Source organism: Fundulus heteroclitus, chromosome 17 (genome assembly GCF_011125445.2).
Source record: "Fundulus heteroclitus isolate FHET01 chromosome 17, MU-UCD_Fhet_4.1, whole genome shotgun sequence".
Classification (NCBI taxonomy): Eukaryota; Metazoa; Chordata; class Actinopteri; order Cyprinodontiformes; family Fundulidae; genus Fundulus; species Fundulus heteroclitus.
This window is the reverse complement of record NC_046377.1, coordinates 14,918,847-14,938,786: the sequence shown is the minus strand read 5'-3', so window position 1 is coordinate 14,938,786 and position 19,940 is coordinate 14,918,847. Positions and strand designations below refer to the sequence as shown.

General features: G+C 38.7%; 1 protein-coding gene across 1 annotated transcript in view; it reads right to left on the bottom strand.

Annotated features, from left to right (window-relative positions):
* snd1 (staphylococcal nuclease and tudor domain containing 1) overlaps nt 1-19,940 on the bottom strand; it is a 229,366-nt gene that overhangs the window by 117,485 nt on the left and 91,941 nt on the right. Inside the window, exon 16 of the mRNA XM_012869710.3 lies at nt 19,431-19,540. Within this exon, the coding sequence (XP_012725164.2) occupies nt 19,431-19,540 (110 nt within the window). The remainder of the gene's footprint in view (nt 1-19,430; nt 19,541-19,940) is intronic.

Sequence of the window (19,940 nt, the reverse complement as noted above, 5' to 3'; positions counted from 1 at the left end):
AAACCTTTATAAAAAGAAAAGAAAAAAAAAAATTATATATATATATATATATATATATATATATATATATATATATATATATATATATATATATATAATTTTATGCATCAACAAACTTGTTCGAGTTTTATGAGTCTTACAAAACTAACAAAACAAAGCAGAGGATGCTGTTTGATGTGTCTATACACTCAAACTGGTTTGAAGTCTCATTTGTGATGTGTTTATTGAAAAGGGCAATAGTGTTTGATCCAAGTTTACTGATCAGAGTGAATCAAGGTAAACTGGCCAATTCCCATCTCTGATTGGTGCATGACTGGAACCGTGTAATGAACTCGAATCATCCATTTAAAATAAAAGGCAGAGCTGCAGCTTAAAGCAAATGTCATGGATTTTTAAATGGGGTTCTGATAAAAGGATGTATGTTGTTAATATCAGCGAATAACTCTCCTGGAGTCTTTATATATTATAAATCCAAATTAGATCATCTCTGCCAGTTAGGTTTACAGCTAGTCTGATAAGGTCCAACACTAGAGCACACAGTCTTAAAACAACAATCTTTAAAATGTTACAGCGGTTTACGCAATTACCATTTTATGAACATTTAAATAACCAGCATAATATTTGTTAATGATAACCAGACACCAGTTATTTACCTTAGGAAATGGAGGTAGGAGGTTGTGCTCCATTAGTGTGATCTTGTAACACTGAATGGATCATCAACATATAAAGCACTTTGTCAGAGAAACTCATACAAAAAGAAAGAGGGATTTAAAAGAAAAAATAGTGAGCGGTATTAAGTAAACAGCATTTTATAATAAAATAAATAATGTCATCTGGCACAGGTACATTAACTGCTTATAACCTTTGGAGAGAACCCATTTTAAAAACTATGAAGCACCCCTTTAAAATACAGTGGCATACACTACAAAAAATGCAAACTTCAAGGGGAGGCCCCAGTTTTCAGTTCTCATTTATATTTGAATCAACTCATGATCAGTTGCAAGGTCTTGTTTTCATAAAGATGAGCAAAATTCTGCAATCTTTAAGTATGCTTGGTCTTTGTCATTGTGTCTGAATGTTTGAGAAAGTGGTAAACTGGAGAAACATTTAAAAAAGAAAAAAGCTTAACACTTTCTAAAAAGAGGATACTAAGGTCAGTCCTTAAAGCCAGGCGTCTTCAACCCTGGTCCTCAGGACCCACTGTCCTGCATGTTTTAGGTGTTTCCCTTCTCATTTCATTCAAGTGTGGTGGTGCAGCGACATCTGAAAACAAGCCAGAGCTGGAGACCCCATACATGTATTTTACTATGTAGGATATGTATGCATGAATGCACATGTGTGCGTAGACAATCTTAACAGCAACAACATGCTCAATCCTGTATAACAAATGATATTACATAAATACTTGATCAAATTAATCAGATAACAGCTATTTATTTAGCATCCAAATTATTAAAACCTACATCCAAGATTTCCTTCATTTTTTTCTGTCCTGCATTGGGGCAGCTCCACACAGGTGCAAGCCTTGCTTTTAAAAAAAGCCCTGGCTTTTAGTTAAACCCAAGTTTTTATTTGAGGAACAACCATACTTAGGAGAACAACTGTGTTCTAAAGTAGAGGGTTGTTAAAGAATGAAGTGGAAATAAAAAAGGAGATTGAAAAAGAAGTAGGCAGAGGGGAAGGATAGGGTACAAAGAGCAATACAATTGGGAAAGAAAGAAGAGCACTGAAATGAGATTGTACCAGATAAGATCCCCCTATCTGACACTTCAGGAAGAGCACAGGATTCATTTTGTTGTAAGTGTGGGATCATAAATTTGCACTGGTGTGGACGTCAAGATAACAAGCAGTGTGCTAATGTCAAAGACTCACTGAAAAATGTGCACCGCTGAGCAAAGAGTGGCAAATGAAAGCAACGGCAAGATGAAAGCCCCTAAAAAGCTGCATACAGCATCCACGGATTTAACCTGTTTTAATGTGGTGGCAAAATTATTCAGCTGCTGCAGCAAACCACTGGGAGTGTTTAAATCTATGCATGTGTGGATAGGTCAGCTATGATCTTTAAAGATCAAGTAAGTCAATAGGCAACTTCTGTTTCCATATAATGCAGCCTTGCTATATTATATGAAAATCGTTTTCCTGTTTTTGAGTTGAGCTCAAGCGTTCACCCGCTTAGAAAGGGGCATTTGAAAGTATGCCAAGTCCAATTTTTTATTTGATTTAAGTTGTGAAGTGCCTCGTTTGTTTTTAAAGAGACCGCACCAAAACGAGTTCTCAGAGGAACCTTAGAATAAGGAGCAAAAGAGGGCCTTGTGGGGCAACAATAACGAGGATTTCAGACCAATGAATTGTAGTCCCACTTTATATGGACCACAATTGAAATAGGAAAAAGAAGGCATTAAAAACATGTCTTCTTTAAGAGGACCAGTTAAGGTGGAATGGAAACATATGGAACAGGAGTAAGAGATACACTGATCACATTCTGAGGCCAATTCCAGATATTGGGTTTTCTTAAAGTGCTGAACGACTGATACCGATTAATGTATAACTTAATTATACAAAGGCAAAGACAAGCAATGGGATATATTTTTTCCTAGAGTTCCTGTTCTAAGCAGTTATTTATGTAAGATGATAAGACATCATTGAGTTTTGAGAAAAAAGGTGTAAATATTGAAAGCTTTGGAAACCACAGATTTAAGTCAGTAGAGGTCATTTGAGTTACTCTTAAAGTGTGGTTTCAGCGCTTTCTAACTATGTCCAACATAGAAAAAAGAAAATCAAAGTTGTTGCCTTAAAGTTTCTAAAGGATTCTCACCTTCCTGGGGATCAGATTTCAATATAGTTTTACAGTTTAAATACCCATGTTGCAATTTGAAACATGGAGTTGCTTCCTCATGTTTTCAACTAGAATATTTTCTAAATGAATTACAACCCACAACTCTCACCATGCCATTTACAGGTTTTCTGGTGATTTTCTTTTTGGTCTTTAGAAAAAAAATATTGCAGCTCTTACTTTAGCCTTCTATATTGTCAATTAGTGCAATTAGCTTTACTAGCATTACTAAAACAGTAGTTTAAAACAAAATTATTTCTAGGACTTTTAAAAGGTTGGCAACATTCCCAAATCCAACATGTTTCAAGAGTCTAACTTTTGATTTCCAAATGGTCAGGACTAATTAGGCTAAATATTGTCTGATAGGCTCTACAGATCATTTATCACCACAGCTCTATTTTTTCTGTTGTGACAATGCTTTTCTTTTCCACCAATTTACTAAAGTCTTGGCTTTGTGTGCACAGCAAAGACACTGGGCAAAACTTTACAAATGTATGTCACCGAACTCTGTTCATAGCTTTTTTTAATTGCATTGTCCAGTTATGAAAAACTGAATCATCCTACTTAGGGAGAATAGTTTTATTGAGTGTATAAACTCAGTCATTGGGTATTAAAATACTGGACTTAAGCATCACAGTTGTTCCAACATTTTTGTCTGATGCCTTATTTTTTTAAAGCTTATTCCAAATTAAAGTGAACTTTACAGCAACCATGCTTTTAGGGCACAGACAGCTTCCAACAAATTCATGTTCAATTTTACCAATAAACCATCAGCAAATAACACCCCATACCCTCTATATTGGTTCAATCCCAATTCCCCAGGTGCCTTCTTGAAAATGTTACTAACTTGCAATGTAATCATTTTGGGGCAAAGCACAACTCTACAGTAAATTAATTGCTGGCTGGGTCCACAATCAAGTGACATCATTATCAACAAGCTTGCTCCCTCGACTGCACCTGCCCAACACTGATGCCAGTAATTAGACATTAAGTTTCACCATTGCGCTTTCTATTCCCTTGTTTCTCACTTGTGCTTTTGAAACAAAGACCAATGTGGGCATGCTTTCCCGGTGTTTCACCATCAAGTGTGCATTCTGTGTGAATGAAGTAAAATAAATAAAAGTTCTGGTACCTAGAGTAAACATTAGAATGTAACACATATTGGAAAGCAACAAGGTTAGGGTTTATGATGGGGAGAGAAGCGAAGCGAAGAGATAGAGGGAGCTCAGGGTAGGAGAGACTTGGCAAGCCGTCACCCTCCCACTGTTGGCAGCAGAGGCACAAACTGTTTGCTCACAGCAGTACATGCATCTATTAGTATTGTTCCAGGAGATAATAACTGTGTGTGCACAACTTTGTGTGAATGCATGCACGTGAGAGTGTCGATTCCACGCTAAAAGTGGCAAAGGAGTCGCAGTGAGGTGACAGACGAACGATACGGAGCAGCAACAGAAAGTGTTTGTATGTCAGACGGCTGTGGTAAATGTCAACCTGACAGAAATGCTACAGGCCAAGGAGTAAACAAGTGCAAGTTTTAAATACAACTTCCATTGATGCTGGTGGCAGAAAACAAAACTAGAAAATAATGGTTGCATAAAGTGCCTTTAATTGGAGCTTGATGAGAGTATTGCTGCAATGCAGCCCATTAGTTTGGGTCCAACATTCTCAATGTCATAACATTGACTAAAAATACCACCATACCACAATATTATGACAACAGAAACAACCAAAAGGAAATTACATTTGGTGTGCTACAAGCTATTCAGATTGTATAGTTTTAAAACATTAGCTTATAAGAGTGATGGGATTTGCTCTTTTAGTCATTTGTTTCTGACTTTAAATAAGCCAATAGTTACTAAAAATATATAAAACAATGCTTTAGATCCCAGAAACTGCCATTTTATTTATTAGCAGTGAGAGAAAAGACTGAGACCGACAGAAGGATGAGACTTTGCCTCCACTTATATAACTCACAACTCCCCACCAGAGCTACCAATGAATCCGACTTGAAAGAAAGAAACCACCCGCCCCCCCTCCCCCAGCAATGACTTTGCTTCATTATTGCATAGCCAGATAGGCAGACAAGCACACTGGCGGGGATGAGATGCTTTGGCAGTATTGACCAGTTTTAGAGTAGCCCAACGGACCACACTAAAACAACAGCAAACACTCTGACGTTAAGAGATCCAGCTGGCAGAGGAAGCGATTCAAAAAAAACTGCAGTCCTCTGGCCAGCCTTTCTTGGAACTTCCCCTGCAAACACCCCTACACATTCAGAGAGTCAACCAGCACAGCGCATAAAGAGACTGCATTTCTATAGCTGGGCTCTACAGAAGCTATGGCGGTGCACACACACACACACACACACACACACACACACACACACACACACCTCCCTGCCTGGCGCCCACTTTTGCCATTAGCTTTATCTGTCGGAATTCAAAGCCAAGAGCCCAATCCCTGTTCATTTTTTTGAATAGATTTTGCAAGCCCTGTTCTTCCCTTTATGCTCCTGACTGTCCTCTGGGAAACATAGAAAACGAAAGGGGGAGGGAGGAGGAGTGAGGAGATGCTGATCGCTGACACAGCTATGGAGATAGCCTCTCTTGTTGGTAAGGGATATAAAGAAATGGAATGAGAATAGCGAGATGGAAGGAGACGCTGAGATGGGGATAAGAGCGCAGGTGTGGGGACGTTATGCTGGGGTAAGCTGGTGAAGGATTACCGCTTCAGATCTCTCCCCTTTCGAGCCTTTATTTGGCGTTATTTTTTATTCACAGCTTTAAAGCGGATAGTATTTTCCTACTTACACCAGGTCCACACACATGCACAGAGGTAAAAGCAAATGTGCGAAAGCGGAGGAAACGATGAAGTAAATAAAAAAAGAAGAGCTGACAGAAGGAGGTGGGTGGACTAGGTGTGTCACCTTTACAGCAGCGGTCAGCAATTGACAACTCAATAACTGAGGAAGTGGCGGCAGAGCGACATAAAACACAGAGGAAAGGCACATAAACGTAGAGATGGAGAAAGTAAAGATGTTCTTCACCAACAGCAGTGTGCATCTGTTTTAAAAACAAAAAACAAATGTTGCAGAAAAAGATTAAGGACAGGAACTATGTAAGGCAAAGGCTCAGAGACTGACATATTCTTTATGATGACAGCTGACTTCAGTGAGTGTGTGTGTGATGCATTTTAACCCTACAGCCAAGGCAACGATGTGTGGCAACTGCTGTGTTGTCAAGGGAACTATTAGCACTGAGAGGCCAGTGTCTGCTTCGTCCTTGCTCACACATACACTCGCTCAATTTTCTTGCATAAAGGATTTCTCTTTATACACCCCATATATAAATCTGCATAGTAAAAGTAGCACGTCTGCCTATATTGCCTTCAAATCAATGACAAGAGCACGAATATCTTCATTTTCCCCACAAATGTATTTGATAAATGTGGGAGAGATGGGTGCATACCACACTGTCACTCCTGTCACAATGTTACATATTTGTGTCATAGTTCAACTACAGAAAAAGAAGATCAATCTAAAAAGAGATAAATCATCGACACCCAGAGCCTTCTCCTCAGGCTGGCTAATCAGATTCAAATGACATATGATAAAGGATGCAGAGTATACTCCGTTCCTTGAGCTGGCCACAACCTAAAGCACAGCAAGACAGAAAATATGGTGTGAAAATACAGTGTGACACCACCATAGTAGTAACTTACATTAATTTATTTCAATTCCAGAAGCACAAATCAGATATTTCTGGTCCATTTTGTATTTTGTAAAGCTCTGATCTGCCCATATAGATGTCAGCCGATTCCAATTCTCTTTAACAAAACAAGACAGTATTTAAAATACTGTTTTTCTACTCTTCCTGTCATGATGGGTCATCTATTTACATTAGGTGCAGAGGCCTCGCCACTTTCTCTGTGAAAGGAGTCACTGAAAACAACAGATTATGTTCGTAAATCAAAGACAAATTACACATCTGATATTTTAAGCAGTATTTAGGATTTTAATAGCGATTAGTGAGGATTAGCATACCTAACAAAGATACAGTGTGTATTTCCTATCAAATGTAGATTGTCACCAAAGATTACATCTCCTAAAAGCTACATTTCCAAATCCAGCTTCCAGACAGAGGTTTAATAAAATTCCTGTATGCTTTTGTTTGTATGTTTTTAAAGCTTTTTCATTATGCCTTCTTGTTATGCGCTTTAGGTCTAGCTCTCTCTTACTTCCATGCAGCCTGACTGAACTGCAGACATATAGGCAGTCAATATTTTCATGCCCAGCACAATCCATAATTTTGGTTAAAATTCCAATAGTTAGAATGGAGCATATTTACCGTTTTACATTCAGTCGTTTGTGTTATCTGCTAGAGTCAAACGGCACAGAATACCAAAGGTCGGAAAATGAGCAGCACCTACCTAAGTCTAGTTGAACGAACAGCTGAAATTTCTCCATTAAAAAAACTAATTTGCTTTTAAAGTAGAATTGCATACTGTATGAAATTAGGGCTGCACAATATAACCAGAATATAGCAGCAACATCAGTGTGTGCACAAATAATATTGCAAATGACTGCCATATATTCCAGATGTCATGAACACATTTTGCATGCCAAACCGATATTCAGCCTGTTGGATGAAACCTTCCCACAGTAAATGTCCAATTTATTTATCAATAATATCACCATAGCACAATTTTCTAATTTCATGCATATATTGAATCGATTAACATTGCAATCATTGCAATATCAACATGTGCAATATGCCATTGACAAAGGACTGCTTGGATGCAATATTTGGTAGGCTAAGATGTTTCATGCCCCATCCATTCTGGCTTTGCACGCAAATCATATATTTGTACAGTTGGATGGGCGCTCACTGCCTCTCGATGCAGCAAATACAATTTTTTAGTGACTATGACGCTAGAGCACAGACAGAATGGTGGTGACATTACGGTGATGGACAGTGAAGACATGTGAGTCAACTGCAACCGATAAATTATTTTTACAAAAATCTAAATTTTCTAATCTCATGCCACTCAATTTGAACTAGCTTCAGAAATCCCTTTTGCTTTCCATTTCTAAACACCCTAGAGATACTGTGCATAGTTAATTTTAAGCCTTCATGCTGCAGGTAACAACCAAACACTGAAGAGTGTTGTGGTTAGTGCAACCTGGTAGCACTTGTGCTAATTAGAAAAGGAAGCATATCTGAGTTTCTTAATAGCTGATTCTATCTCACTTTTTTGAAGTTTTAAAGAAATATTATTTTTGAACATATACTGATGTTTCTGCATCTTATGTTTTTGTTAGTGTCAAAGTGCCACAATGTAGCGAGTCCACATATAGGGAATGAAAGGCTCATTTTGGGCGCTTCTGTGGTTTTAGAGTATGCAGCTTATTCTTGTGGTTCTGGATCAAAAGGGACATTGAAGGAACATCCAGCGCAAACTGATTAAAGGGCAAGTCAGGGTAATGGGAATCAACCACGACACAGAAAGAAGAATGGAGATGGGGGTGTGAAAATGGCGTCATTAATTTAGCAAGGAACATAAAATGCTAATGAAGTGAACAACAATAGCAGCAAATTAAAGAATAAGCAGCAACAGTGAAGCTGGTTTATGGGCCAGAACAGGACATGAAGGGGAATCAGTTGACCACAGGCAGACTAACCATCAAAGCTCAGGCATTTTCAAACGTGAACACAGACCATAATCCATGATGCCTTACAAATAGTATACAGGAATTTACTTGATCTTTTATTGCTCAAACTAAATAGCCAAATTAAGTGAATATTTTCTCCAAACCAGTTAATGGAAATCTGATTTCAGTTCATTTTAGTGCCATTTTAAGTGCTTTCTTAATATTAACCTGATTTTATGGAAACATCTTATGTATATCAGTCAGCTCGAACATGCATCTTGTTCACTATTCTCATTTTACCATTATTGGGCAAAGATTTTCATGCAAAAGTATAACCTAGAGGGTAGAAAAAGATAGGTTGAAAGAAAAAGCAAATGTCACTACTTGAAGAGCATTAAACTATCGCCCTTATTGATGTGGAAGAGTACTGCAGTGCCCTTCATGAAGAGGAAAAGGCTAAGAGGATTCAGATGTTCCCCCAAGTACAGCGTGTGCCGGTGTCTTCACGCTCTTTGCAGGTTATGCTTATCATGGTGGACTGTGAAGTTGGAACGCCGTCACACACACTTTACACAGAAGGTCGCTCTTGTAAAAAGAATTAAGGCGATAAAGCGGTGGGCAGGCTTCTCCCTTCCTCTCAAATCTCTGTCTCCATTCAGTCCAATCCATCTTTTTCCGTCCCCTAGTTGGTGTGAATTCGTTTATGTGGGCCACTCGGTTCACCTTCTGGCTATAATTCACTACTTTCAAGGAGCGAAGTCACCCAACAGTAAAACTGACACACAAACAGGCTGAGCCGTGCTTTAAGTAAGAATGGCTGCAAAATCAGAGGATGAACTCCAGTTGTGACACCAATTAGTCCAAAGTCATGCAGATAGGCTATTATAGAGAAGAAATGTGTGGTCAGTACTCTGCTACAACAACTGTTAATGGCTTTATGCTTCTAATGTGGCTTTCAAGGTCAGTCTTTAAATTACAGATACAATCTCTATTTAAATTGCAAACTAGCTAGGCTTGCCACTTGTCCTGCAGCTACTGTTCGGAGCAACAGCATTAAACCAGACACAATTACAGCTCAATTATGACACACAGCAAGCATGGACTTGAGAGAGCACAGAGGAAGGATAAATAAATGAATCTGATAAAAAGGAGCATAACTCGAGCACTTAGAGGGAACTTTTGTGAGCCCTACAAAGGTTTGTCTCACTATTAAATTAATTACAAAATGTGGTGCTATGAGGAGGACCAATTGACAGCTGCGCGACAAGATTTACAATTTTTAATATCCTCATCTACCGCTTAGGATTGATTTTGATGTTGTTACTCCACTGCAGTCATTAAACGGCTCATCTGGGTTTATATATTGCTTGCTCACTTTTTTTGACAGCATGCTAAAATATAGTACCTTAAAACCTATTCACTTTTTGATTTTTGTCACACCACACATACACCCTGAAAGTTATAGGACTATCTGATAGATCAACACAAAGTAGAATCTAATTGTGAGGTAAAAGGGATGCCATATAAAAGACAATAAATTAATAATGTACGTCACCCATAACACATAACTGAATTATGGTAGTGGCAGCATCATGCTGTGGGAATTCTTCCAAACCTCCATGTTCTTGTGTTAGAATTAAGCAGTTCAGACCTGTAGCTGAAAATCTTTGGTAAGACAGAAAAGTGGCTCTTCAGACACACTCCATGCGGTCTGAGTTTGACCTATTTTGCAAAAACAGTATATAAAAAAAACATCTCAGCCTCTAGACATGCATATATAGGCAAAACCCAAAAGGACTGAAAGGCCACATAAAAATGCAAACCATATTTGTTCAAAAACTTTTATAACCTCACATTTATGCACGTTGTGTTGAGTCTACTACATAAAACACCACAAAAGAAATATGTGGTTTAACGTGACTTAATGTGAAAAAGTGAATACTTTTGCAAGGCACTGCAGCTAAAAAACATGCTTTAATAGTTATGATCCACAACAGTCATGTGGTCCAGTGGTGCAAAGTTATGAATGAACAGGGTTAGATCTTGTCTATAGCTATAAAGTAGTGGTAGCGCTGCCTCCTACACTTGTGGTTTGTTTAACTACAAAATGTGATTGGGGGGAAAAGGACCTGAGGGACAGTTCAGTCCCCATCGTCTGTCTCACTGACCAGGAAACCACACTATGCATTATTCATTATGTCTCTGTGTTCACTCCACCCGCCTCTCCCCTCGCTCTTACACGCACTGCATGGGTATGCTGAAGCACACGACAGGAAGAAAAAAAACAAAGCCCATGCAGAGAAACAAGGCCAATATGGTAGAAATTGAGTGCAAAAGTGAAGGAGGGATGAAGTGGGGCAGTTTAAGACTGAGATCCAGCACTTTTGCAATCGACCCCATGCCAAAATAATTTAAGCTTGATCGGAAATCAATGTGAGAGCACGGAAGATGTTAAAAAAAAAAATTGTGATGTTGTCCTGCAGGCATGAGTGGGAAAATAACATACAAAAGAGGGTCAAATCCATGAAGGATACATTTCACATAAAAATGTGTGAAGAAAGCCAAACGTATTGATCTGAGCTGCACTTACCACAAACGGGTATGGACAAAAGACAGACAAGTAACACTTCAATTATCCAGTTGCTAGTCTGCTTATGGTAGTGGTTTAATGGGGATTACCACACACACAAAGGGAGAACAGAAAGTAAAATCCTCTTGATATTACAAAGGTATTGGGTTTATTTGCATTTAATTAAAATGCTCACCAAGAACAGTTATTAAGGCAGAGAGATCGAGAGGCAGGCATTAGCAAGGCATCTGCGATGCCACGCTGGCACAGTGACTCATCAATGCTCGACAACACAGCCTCCTGCAGGTCTAAAGGCAGTCTGAGCCAACCCCTACCAGTGGCAGTCTGGTGCGGTTTTGATGTCACAAGGCGGAAGATTTGGGTGCAGGGGGACAACTTTTCAGGGACCAGAGAGAAGGTAAGTTCCCGTGCATGCTTATTGTCCTATGTTAACTCTATTTACTTTTCTTCAATAAAGCTAATATAACTGGGGGGGTAGAATAGGACAGAAAACGTCCCGAACAAAAACAAGCCTGCGCTGTTTGAGAGCAATGTGAACATCCTTTAAATACATACCAGAATTAAATCAGCATTACATTTATTATAAAAAATAAATAAATGTAAATGTACAGATTGAGACAGAGCTATTGGACTGTAATCAAAGGTTCCTGTGAACGTTTCCTTTCATGCCTATATTTCCGCAGGATTTAAATATGCAAGATAAAAGATATGAGTAGGCAGCCGGGGCAGCACAGACGATGGGAGACCACCCAGACTGAATGAGGTCAACAGAACTGACGGAACGAAGGCAGAACACTACACAGTCCACTTAGCCTGCTCTCGTCACCACTTAAATTCAGATTCTCTCCTCATTTTCTGCTTCCTCACCCACCAGGTGGTCAGTTCTTTTACACAAAAATATATATAAAATGGCATTTTAAAGAGGACCCTATTAGTCAAACCCATTTATTCAAATACAAAATACTAAAAGGCCACAAGAACAAGAGATTTCAAAGTCAAAAGTCAGTTCTAGTCAAAGGTTAATATGTTTGAGGGCATAGATCTTATTGATTTTTTGGCCCTAAATTATTTTTCTTAACAGTTCTTTAGCCAACAACAAATGTATGAATTGATAAAACAATAACTGAATGTGAAGGTTTTTGTTCATCTGTTTGCTTTTTTGTTTTTATTTTACTAATCCACACAGGTTCTGAGCTATACAAGAACAGTCCAGGTACCATGTTGGCTCAAGCATGCCATAAACTGAAAACTGCTTCAACACGAATCTCAACGTCCACCATCACACCGAGGTTTTATAATGTGAATCCTGCTCCAAAAATGGACACATTCAACATCAACTGAGAGTTGCAGCCGCTCACATGGACAAATCAAATGTGTTCTGGAAAAAGGGTTTATGGTCAGATGAGACACAATTGAGCTACTTGGCCTCAGTGACAAGAAGTATGTTTTGAGTCATTGAGGTGAGGTTTTCAAACCTAAGAAAACGTAACTAAAGCATGTCGGTAACACCATCATAGTCGGGGGTATTATTGCATTACACCAAGTAAGTGGAATAGTCAAGGATGACAATCTCTAAACTCTTCAAGTCTTTATCTCAAACTCCAAATTCAACTTGGGTGTTCCAACAAGACAATAATCTCCAACATGCATCAAAACTGGTTTTGGGATACATAAAGCAGACTTACATTAAAGGAGCAATAAGTAATGATGACACCTAGTGTTTCAAATGGAACAACACATACACAACAGCCTGCCAATGACAACAGCCTGTGCCGTTTCTAAACGATCCGTTGCTGCTGTGAAACCCCACTGAATTTATTTTTACACAGGACAGGTTTATGACGTATTTTGTTCTATTTCTCGTCCGCTTCTCTTACTGGCTTCCATGTAGCTGTCCTCTGTTTTGGTGACCCTGGGAACTCTCATATGATTGGCTCAGGAACCAGGAAGTAAACATCGGCCACACTCTGAACCAAAGTAATTCTGGACCGTACCTCTAGGTTTGAAAGGAGAAAAACTTACCGTAACTTGATTTGAAAGGAGAAAAACTTAACTAAGATGGTGTTGATGGAGAGGACCGATTGCTTTTAGGGAATTTTACTTTCATCCAAGGTGAAAATATGAAAATGTTTCAGGCTGATTTTACAGTAAATATCTTATTGTCCCTATAAGCTTTTGGAAGGCTCTGCCTTAAGCCATGACAACAATTTGTGTACTGTGCTAAAAACCTGGGTCCATGCCAGGAAATCTAACAAATTTAAAATATTCCACTAGAACTAAGCTGGAATATTTGTTGATGCCCAAGAGACTCAAACATACATGTATACATTTAGGATTGTAGGTATAATTTTGATCCTGTGCAGATTACTTAATTCTAACTTGCTCAAGTAATTCTAGTTTGTGCATTGTATCATCCTTCTATGGTTAAAATTATTAGCCCATAACAAATGTTACATCCAGAACTAAGGTGAGTGTTTTTAAACTTCTGTCCTCAACAATGTATGGAAAATGTAAAAGAAAATAAACTATTCCACAGATTCCGAGTAGAAAATGTTCTTGCTTATAAGAATCAACTTGCACAAGATTTTAAAAATAGCTTCTAACTTTCACACAGCTCTAATGCCAGCATCACACTGGGATCTCAGCCTGAATGACACTGTTAGATGAGCTGTGTTTTAATGAGGCAGTAAGAAAGGTATAAATATTGTTCTACCAGATTGTATCTTTCATTAATGGTACTGACTCAGCCTAGATAAAAAAAAAAAAAATGTCAGTGCTGAGTTCCGTCACGTTTAGTCAGAGCTTTTGAAGCTGCTACCACAAAGCATGTCGAAAATCAACACGGAGAGTCGCTGACTGAGATAGTGAATGGATGGTTTTGTCAATGGAAGGTAGGAGGTGAGAGAAATTAAATGGAAAACATCAAAAAAGGAAAGGAAATATCTTGGGAGTGATGTTTACTGACGCGTTCCCTCTTTTTACCCACAGAATTGTATGCCGCTGTTTTGGTTCCATGCTGGGAATGGGAGCAGTGTCTGTCAGAGATTAAAACTGCATAGAGGGAGCAGGAACAGGGAGAGGCAGGGGGAAATAAGACGAAGGGTTGTGAGAAGGCTGGGATGATAAAGACAAAAGTAATTTTTAAAATAAAAGTGAAAATGTAACAAAAACTGTCTGGAATTGTAAAACAGAGTGAAATCAAGGGGGTAGAGGAAGTGATGGCAAAGATACAGGGGAAATAAACCAAAGCTTTCCAGTTTACTGCATGCCACTATAAACATGCATTTTTGCTTAAAAAGAAAATAAGCAGCTTTGTACTATAGTTGGGGAAATAGAGTAAAAGGTACATTAAAGCAAACAGGGAAGGAAAAATAAAAAAAGGGTATTTTCCAATATACCAAAAGAGATGACTTCATGGTTGTACTAAGACTTGGCTTCATAGGATGAACAACAAGACAAACAGCTAATTAGAGAGCAAAAACAAGATGTGTGTAAAAGGTGGATAAAGAACACAGAGTCAAGTTATTAAAAGACTTGTGTACACCACATCTTTTGGTATAAGACGTAAACCTTTGTATCGTTTTTACCAACTTCTATGGACACGGGTTCCTGATTGTAAGAATTCAAAACCATCTCGGTCCCCGTTGTCGTGTTCACAGGAAAAACCAAATCAGCTTCTATGGGAAAGCCCTGGTACATCCAGTATGAAAGTAATCATTAGGAATTAAGCAGAGTATTTGTTTATGTCTGCACATAACGCCTACTAGTGGTGTGGCAGGAAAATTACTGTTTGTAGCCTTTCTACTGGAGTGCACTGAAATTGAAATGTTATGCAGATGTGATAACCGAAATGGAAGAACAATCACGTTTTTAATGGATCGGGGCATGCGAATGCTAAACAGTGCCGAGTTGCACAAGTGAGAGAAATATTAAATGAATGCAAATGACTATGCCACCAAAAGTCAAATCAAACGTTATTCACCTGAGACACCTTCAGATCAGCTATGAAGGCTTGCGCAATCAGATGCTATTCAGACATGAACAACAGCAGGGACTACACATTATTCAAGCCAAATATCTAAATTCATGCCAGAGTGTTGCACACCTCGAAAATGTCTTTCAGCTAAATTCACCTGGATAAACAAAGATGGAGTAAAAGATGCGTTCTTCGTCTAACATCTTTCATCGTCACTTCAATTCTGCTGCTACTAACTTGCCTCATTCAGCACTTCCTCTCACCTCTTCAGCCCATCTCTGTCTCAGGCTGCCTGAACCTGTATAGCATTACACTACCTTGTAAAAGGTCCAACTAGACAAAATGTCCTGATTTGGCACGCTACTCACTCTAATTTTGTTCACATCAATTCTTTTAACAGTAAAAAAGAAGAAGTTGTTAGACAAGGGGAAACGTGCTAAACCCATGTGTGTGGCCTTGTGGTGTCCATGTAGGTGATTGTGTTCCTGTGAGAGTTTGTTTGTGTTGGTATTAGCCCAAACAGCAGGTCAGTGCAGCCAGCCAATCAACCCCCACGCTGGGCTCAGGACTCATTATATGGCTCAGTCATGCTTGACAACTCCCACCTACCTGTGAAAAAACTTGCTGACACTAGGAATGACTGGCCAGGGAAGGGAAAAGTATGAGAGGGTGTGTGTGGGGACAAAAAGGGTTATGTGCATAATAACAGTTTAATTGAATCTGTAGCTGTACAGAAACGACAAGGGACAGTACAGCCGGGTGATGTGTGAAATCATTTACTATGCATTGTAAAACCATTCATACTCCTTTAACTTTCACATTTTGCCACATTAGAACAGCACATTTTTCGGGGGGATTTATTAAATCTAACCAGTTTGCAGCTTGCAACAAGCCCTGCAAGTGCGACAGCAAACGTGAAAGTAGGCACTCTGGTCAAGTGAAACTGAAACTTTAACGTTTTGGCTTACATGCAAAATGCTACGGTAGGGACAGGGAAGGGACAGGGAAACTGCTCAAAGTTAATGGAAGATTAACTGGAGTTAAATACAATAGAAATCTGGAAGAGATCTTTTATAGGCTACTTTGAAGTTTGACACGAGATTGGGGCAGAGGTTCACCTTCCAGCAGGGCAACATTTCTACACAAACAGCCAGTGACAGTGGAATGATATAGATCAAGGCCTGTTTATATTTTAAAGTGGCTCAATTAAAGTCTGTACTAGGGCTGGGCGTTCATCGTATCGTTTTTATCATTTGGGTATATAATTTGGGTTTATCTTAACATTAAATTCCTATTGTAATGTTTGAAAACCCTCAAAATTGTCGGCATTGTCAGGATTGATATTTTAGCCATTTTCTTTGCTGTTGATTTCTTCTAACCTGACTCTCACCAGATGGATTTTGTTCCGCAGCGCTCCACACATCCATCCGGGATTTGAGAAGGAGGGGCGTTATCAAAAATCCTTGCATATGATTGGATAAACCACCTGTCCATCATCTTTACTGACGTGCTACTTCAACCACTCGCATCAAAACCAACATTGAAACCGAAATCATTGTTTCCACTAGCAAAAGTCTTCAAAGCCGTTCTCTGGTGATCTTTTAAATCATTAATATTCGGTAGATTGGACAACACTGATGAAATACCATCAATATAAACGGGTGACCAGATTTCTCTAATTAAAACCGGGGATATCTCTGATTTTGTTAAGTGGGCGGGTGCGGAGTCTGTCTGGGGGTTGGTTTGTTTTGCCAGATCTGCAACTCCGACAGGGCGGGGAAGGCGCGCCCAGCTCAGCTCTACTATGTCGGGACAATGGCAGGAACAGGTAAATATCTCTTGCTGCTTTAAACTTTTTTACTCCATCGCGATATACTGAAATCGGGGACAGCTTTTGCTTGGGACAGATCATCCAAAACTGGGACTGGGAAGTCTGGTCACCCTTGCTTCCTCGCTGCAGGCCGCCATTGTTGTCTGAATCCCTCCCAATAGCAGCAAGTCCAGATGTATGTATGGAGCTTGGCGGAACTACATCCATCTGGTGAGAGTCAGGTTAGGTTTCTCAATAGCATCAACAGAAGTCAAATTCAAAAATATTAAATGCCGTTGCTGTGTGCAGTTAATGATTAAAAAAAAATCTGTAATGTGTCATGATGAAACATTATGAATTGTTTTAATATATGCATCATTATTAAATGTGTTTTTTAAGAACAGTATTTGTATTTATGGGGCTATAATAGACATGAAGTCACAGCCACAAAGTTACCTAGAAGTTACCTCCTATCACTTTTATCATTATCACAATACATTGTGATAAAAGTTAAAGTCTATATTGCCCCCAAGTACACATGAACATTTGTGGCATGGTCCGAAAAATGTCCATAGATGCTCTGAGGTTGAGCTATTTTTGCTAAAGAAAGCGGACATTTCATCTTCAGATAAGTATATTACGCATAATAGATTTTAATTTGTAAAAAATGATTGCAAACCAAGTGTCATTTTAATTTCCATTTCATGTGCATGTGTCAAGTTGTGCTGGAAAATCCCAATGGAAACCATTGATTTATGTGGAAGTAACGTGACAAATGTGGAAAGGTTCAAGGGTTATCAATGCTCTGAAGGCAGAGTAGATTAAGTTGTAATGCCATTTTTTTAAGTAAGAAGATTTGAGATTAGTGCTTTTAATGGCTTTACTCTGAGTTGCATTTCCCTATAGAAACAAGCATATGCTGCTGCCTTTTACTGAAGGTTAAGATCCAAACCAAGCTTGAATAAAGCAGCAGAAAACTGATGCAAACTTGTTTCCAACTTGTTCCCATTAATTGGTTTGATACAAACAAATTGTGCTCTGAAGTGCTGTCAAAGTAACAAACAACCCTACAATAGATGCAAAAATACAGTAATGACTGCTAACCATAAACAAAAACGAGGATGTTTTTATGGGCTGACTGATAATCAGGCTTAACATGAAAATAAGTCTGGCTGGAAAAAATCCTTTGAAACTTGTGTTTTGCGATTATTTTTGTGTGTCGGTGTTAACATGTTAAGTGGTGGATCATGTGAATGAAACATCTTGATCTGGCATAATAGGGAAAAAAAATAGGACAAAACTTAAAAGTTTTATATACTATTCATTTATGCAGATTGACATCTGCAAAAATAACCAAAATTCATAACGTGTACTTTGTCCAGCACCTCTGCACTGTTTCATAGGGCATCCTTGTCAATCAAATTCCCTTGATGTCCGCAGCCATTATTTCCCACTCAATGATTTCTTATAGGTTGACAACTTGCCCCACACACATAATTTTTAACATGGCTCCACCTGGAGCACTGGCTAAGACTCCATTTCCATGACAATTAAACACCAGAGGACAGCGGAGTCAGCCACCCCACACAGAAAAGCTCTTTTCAGTAGAGATAGGGATGAAGAAAGAGTGAGGGGGGGAAAAAAGAAGAGAGTAGAAAATGTGTGTGGCCTGGATAAATGGTTGCAGGATTATAGCTAGTTCCATCATGGCTTTAGTCCGTTCACTGCTTCTTATAAAAACCTATTAGCATGTGAATGAATAGGCATATACTGGTGCAAGTTTTTTTTTTTTTTAAAGTCCAGGAGCACCGATCCAGTATCAGGTGAGCTTTGTGTCAAAAGGGAATAAGCAAGTGAGGATGGTGTGTGTGTGTGTGTGTGTGTCTAGTCCAGAGGGAAGGGGAGGGTTTTACACTGATTGTGTAAACCTTTTTTTCTGAAATTTTATGAGATTTGACATCACTCAGGAGATAAGTACAGTGTATAAATGCTTTGATAAAGTTCAACTGGGAGTAAACAATTTAATCAGCTTATTAAAGTCAGTGGTCCCATCTTCATGAAAACTGTCTCGACAGGAAAGGATAAACACACGTCATTGTAACTTTAAAATTGCATTTTTATCTTAGATGAATAAAGGATGACTTATTCAACATACCGACTGTACTTGCATGACACAATGCCGAGGGGGAAAAAAGAAACACTTTTATAACAAAGATCCAATATCCGAGCGCTTAAGCAATTTGTTAATTATAAAAGAAAAAACATCTACAAGTATGTTTAAATTAGTTTAAATAATAAGCAGTAAAACCAGTGAAATGCATAATAAAACTACTTTTTCTGCAAATCAGAGGAGTTAGCATTTGCTTAAGTTGATATTAACACTGATATTAACTTTGTGAGAAAGATCTTTTGGGTTCGAAGCAAACTAAAATTACTGCTACTGTCCAAATGAAAAAGCGCAAAGCAAGATATGCAGAAATTAAGAACAGACAACATGGAAATGGGCACAGACACCACAGGACTCAGGAGACGATCAAACCCCAGCAAGGGTGGATGTGCGTCATTACTTACCTCTCTTTGTAGCACCAGCTCTTTGGTGAACAGCATGGCTTCGTCGCTGAAAGGTTCGGCCACCTGCACCCCACCAGGCGTATTCCTGGAACTACGTGGACATTCGATACCTAGCCAAACATGACAATTCTTTGAGTCAAGAAAGGTGCAAAGATAAAATATGGCATTGTTTACATAATCTATCTCATGTTATATAGCTTTATAAGTCACATTTGTTTTTCGTAGGCCTGCTCGATTTGGAAAAAAGCGATGGCTTTTTGGTCAAATATGAAATCTTGATCGTGTGCCTTTAAGTTGTGGCATTCAAAAATTACCCTTTAATCCGTTTCCTTTGAAATTTTACTAGAAGAATAAGTTCCGATAAGGCTTTGAGTACATGAGCTTTTATCCCGTTTCTTCACATGTTGCCAATTTATACAATTAAAATTAAAATGGATGTGTCTCAAAATATTTCTACAGGTAAGGGCATGTTGCTGATAAATAGAAAGTCATAAATATACTCAAAATTCA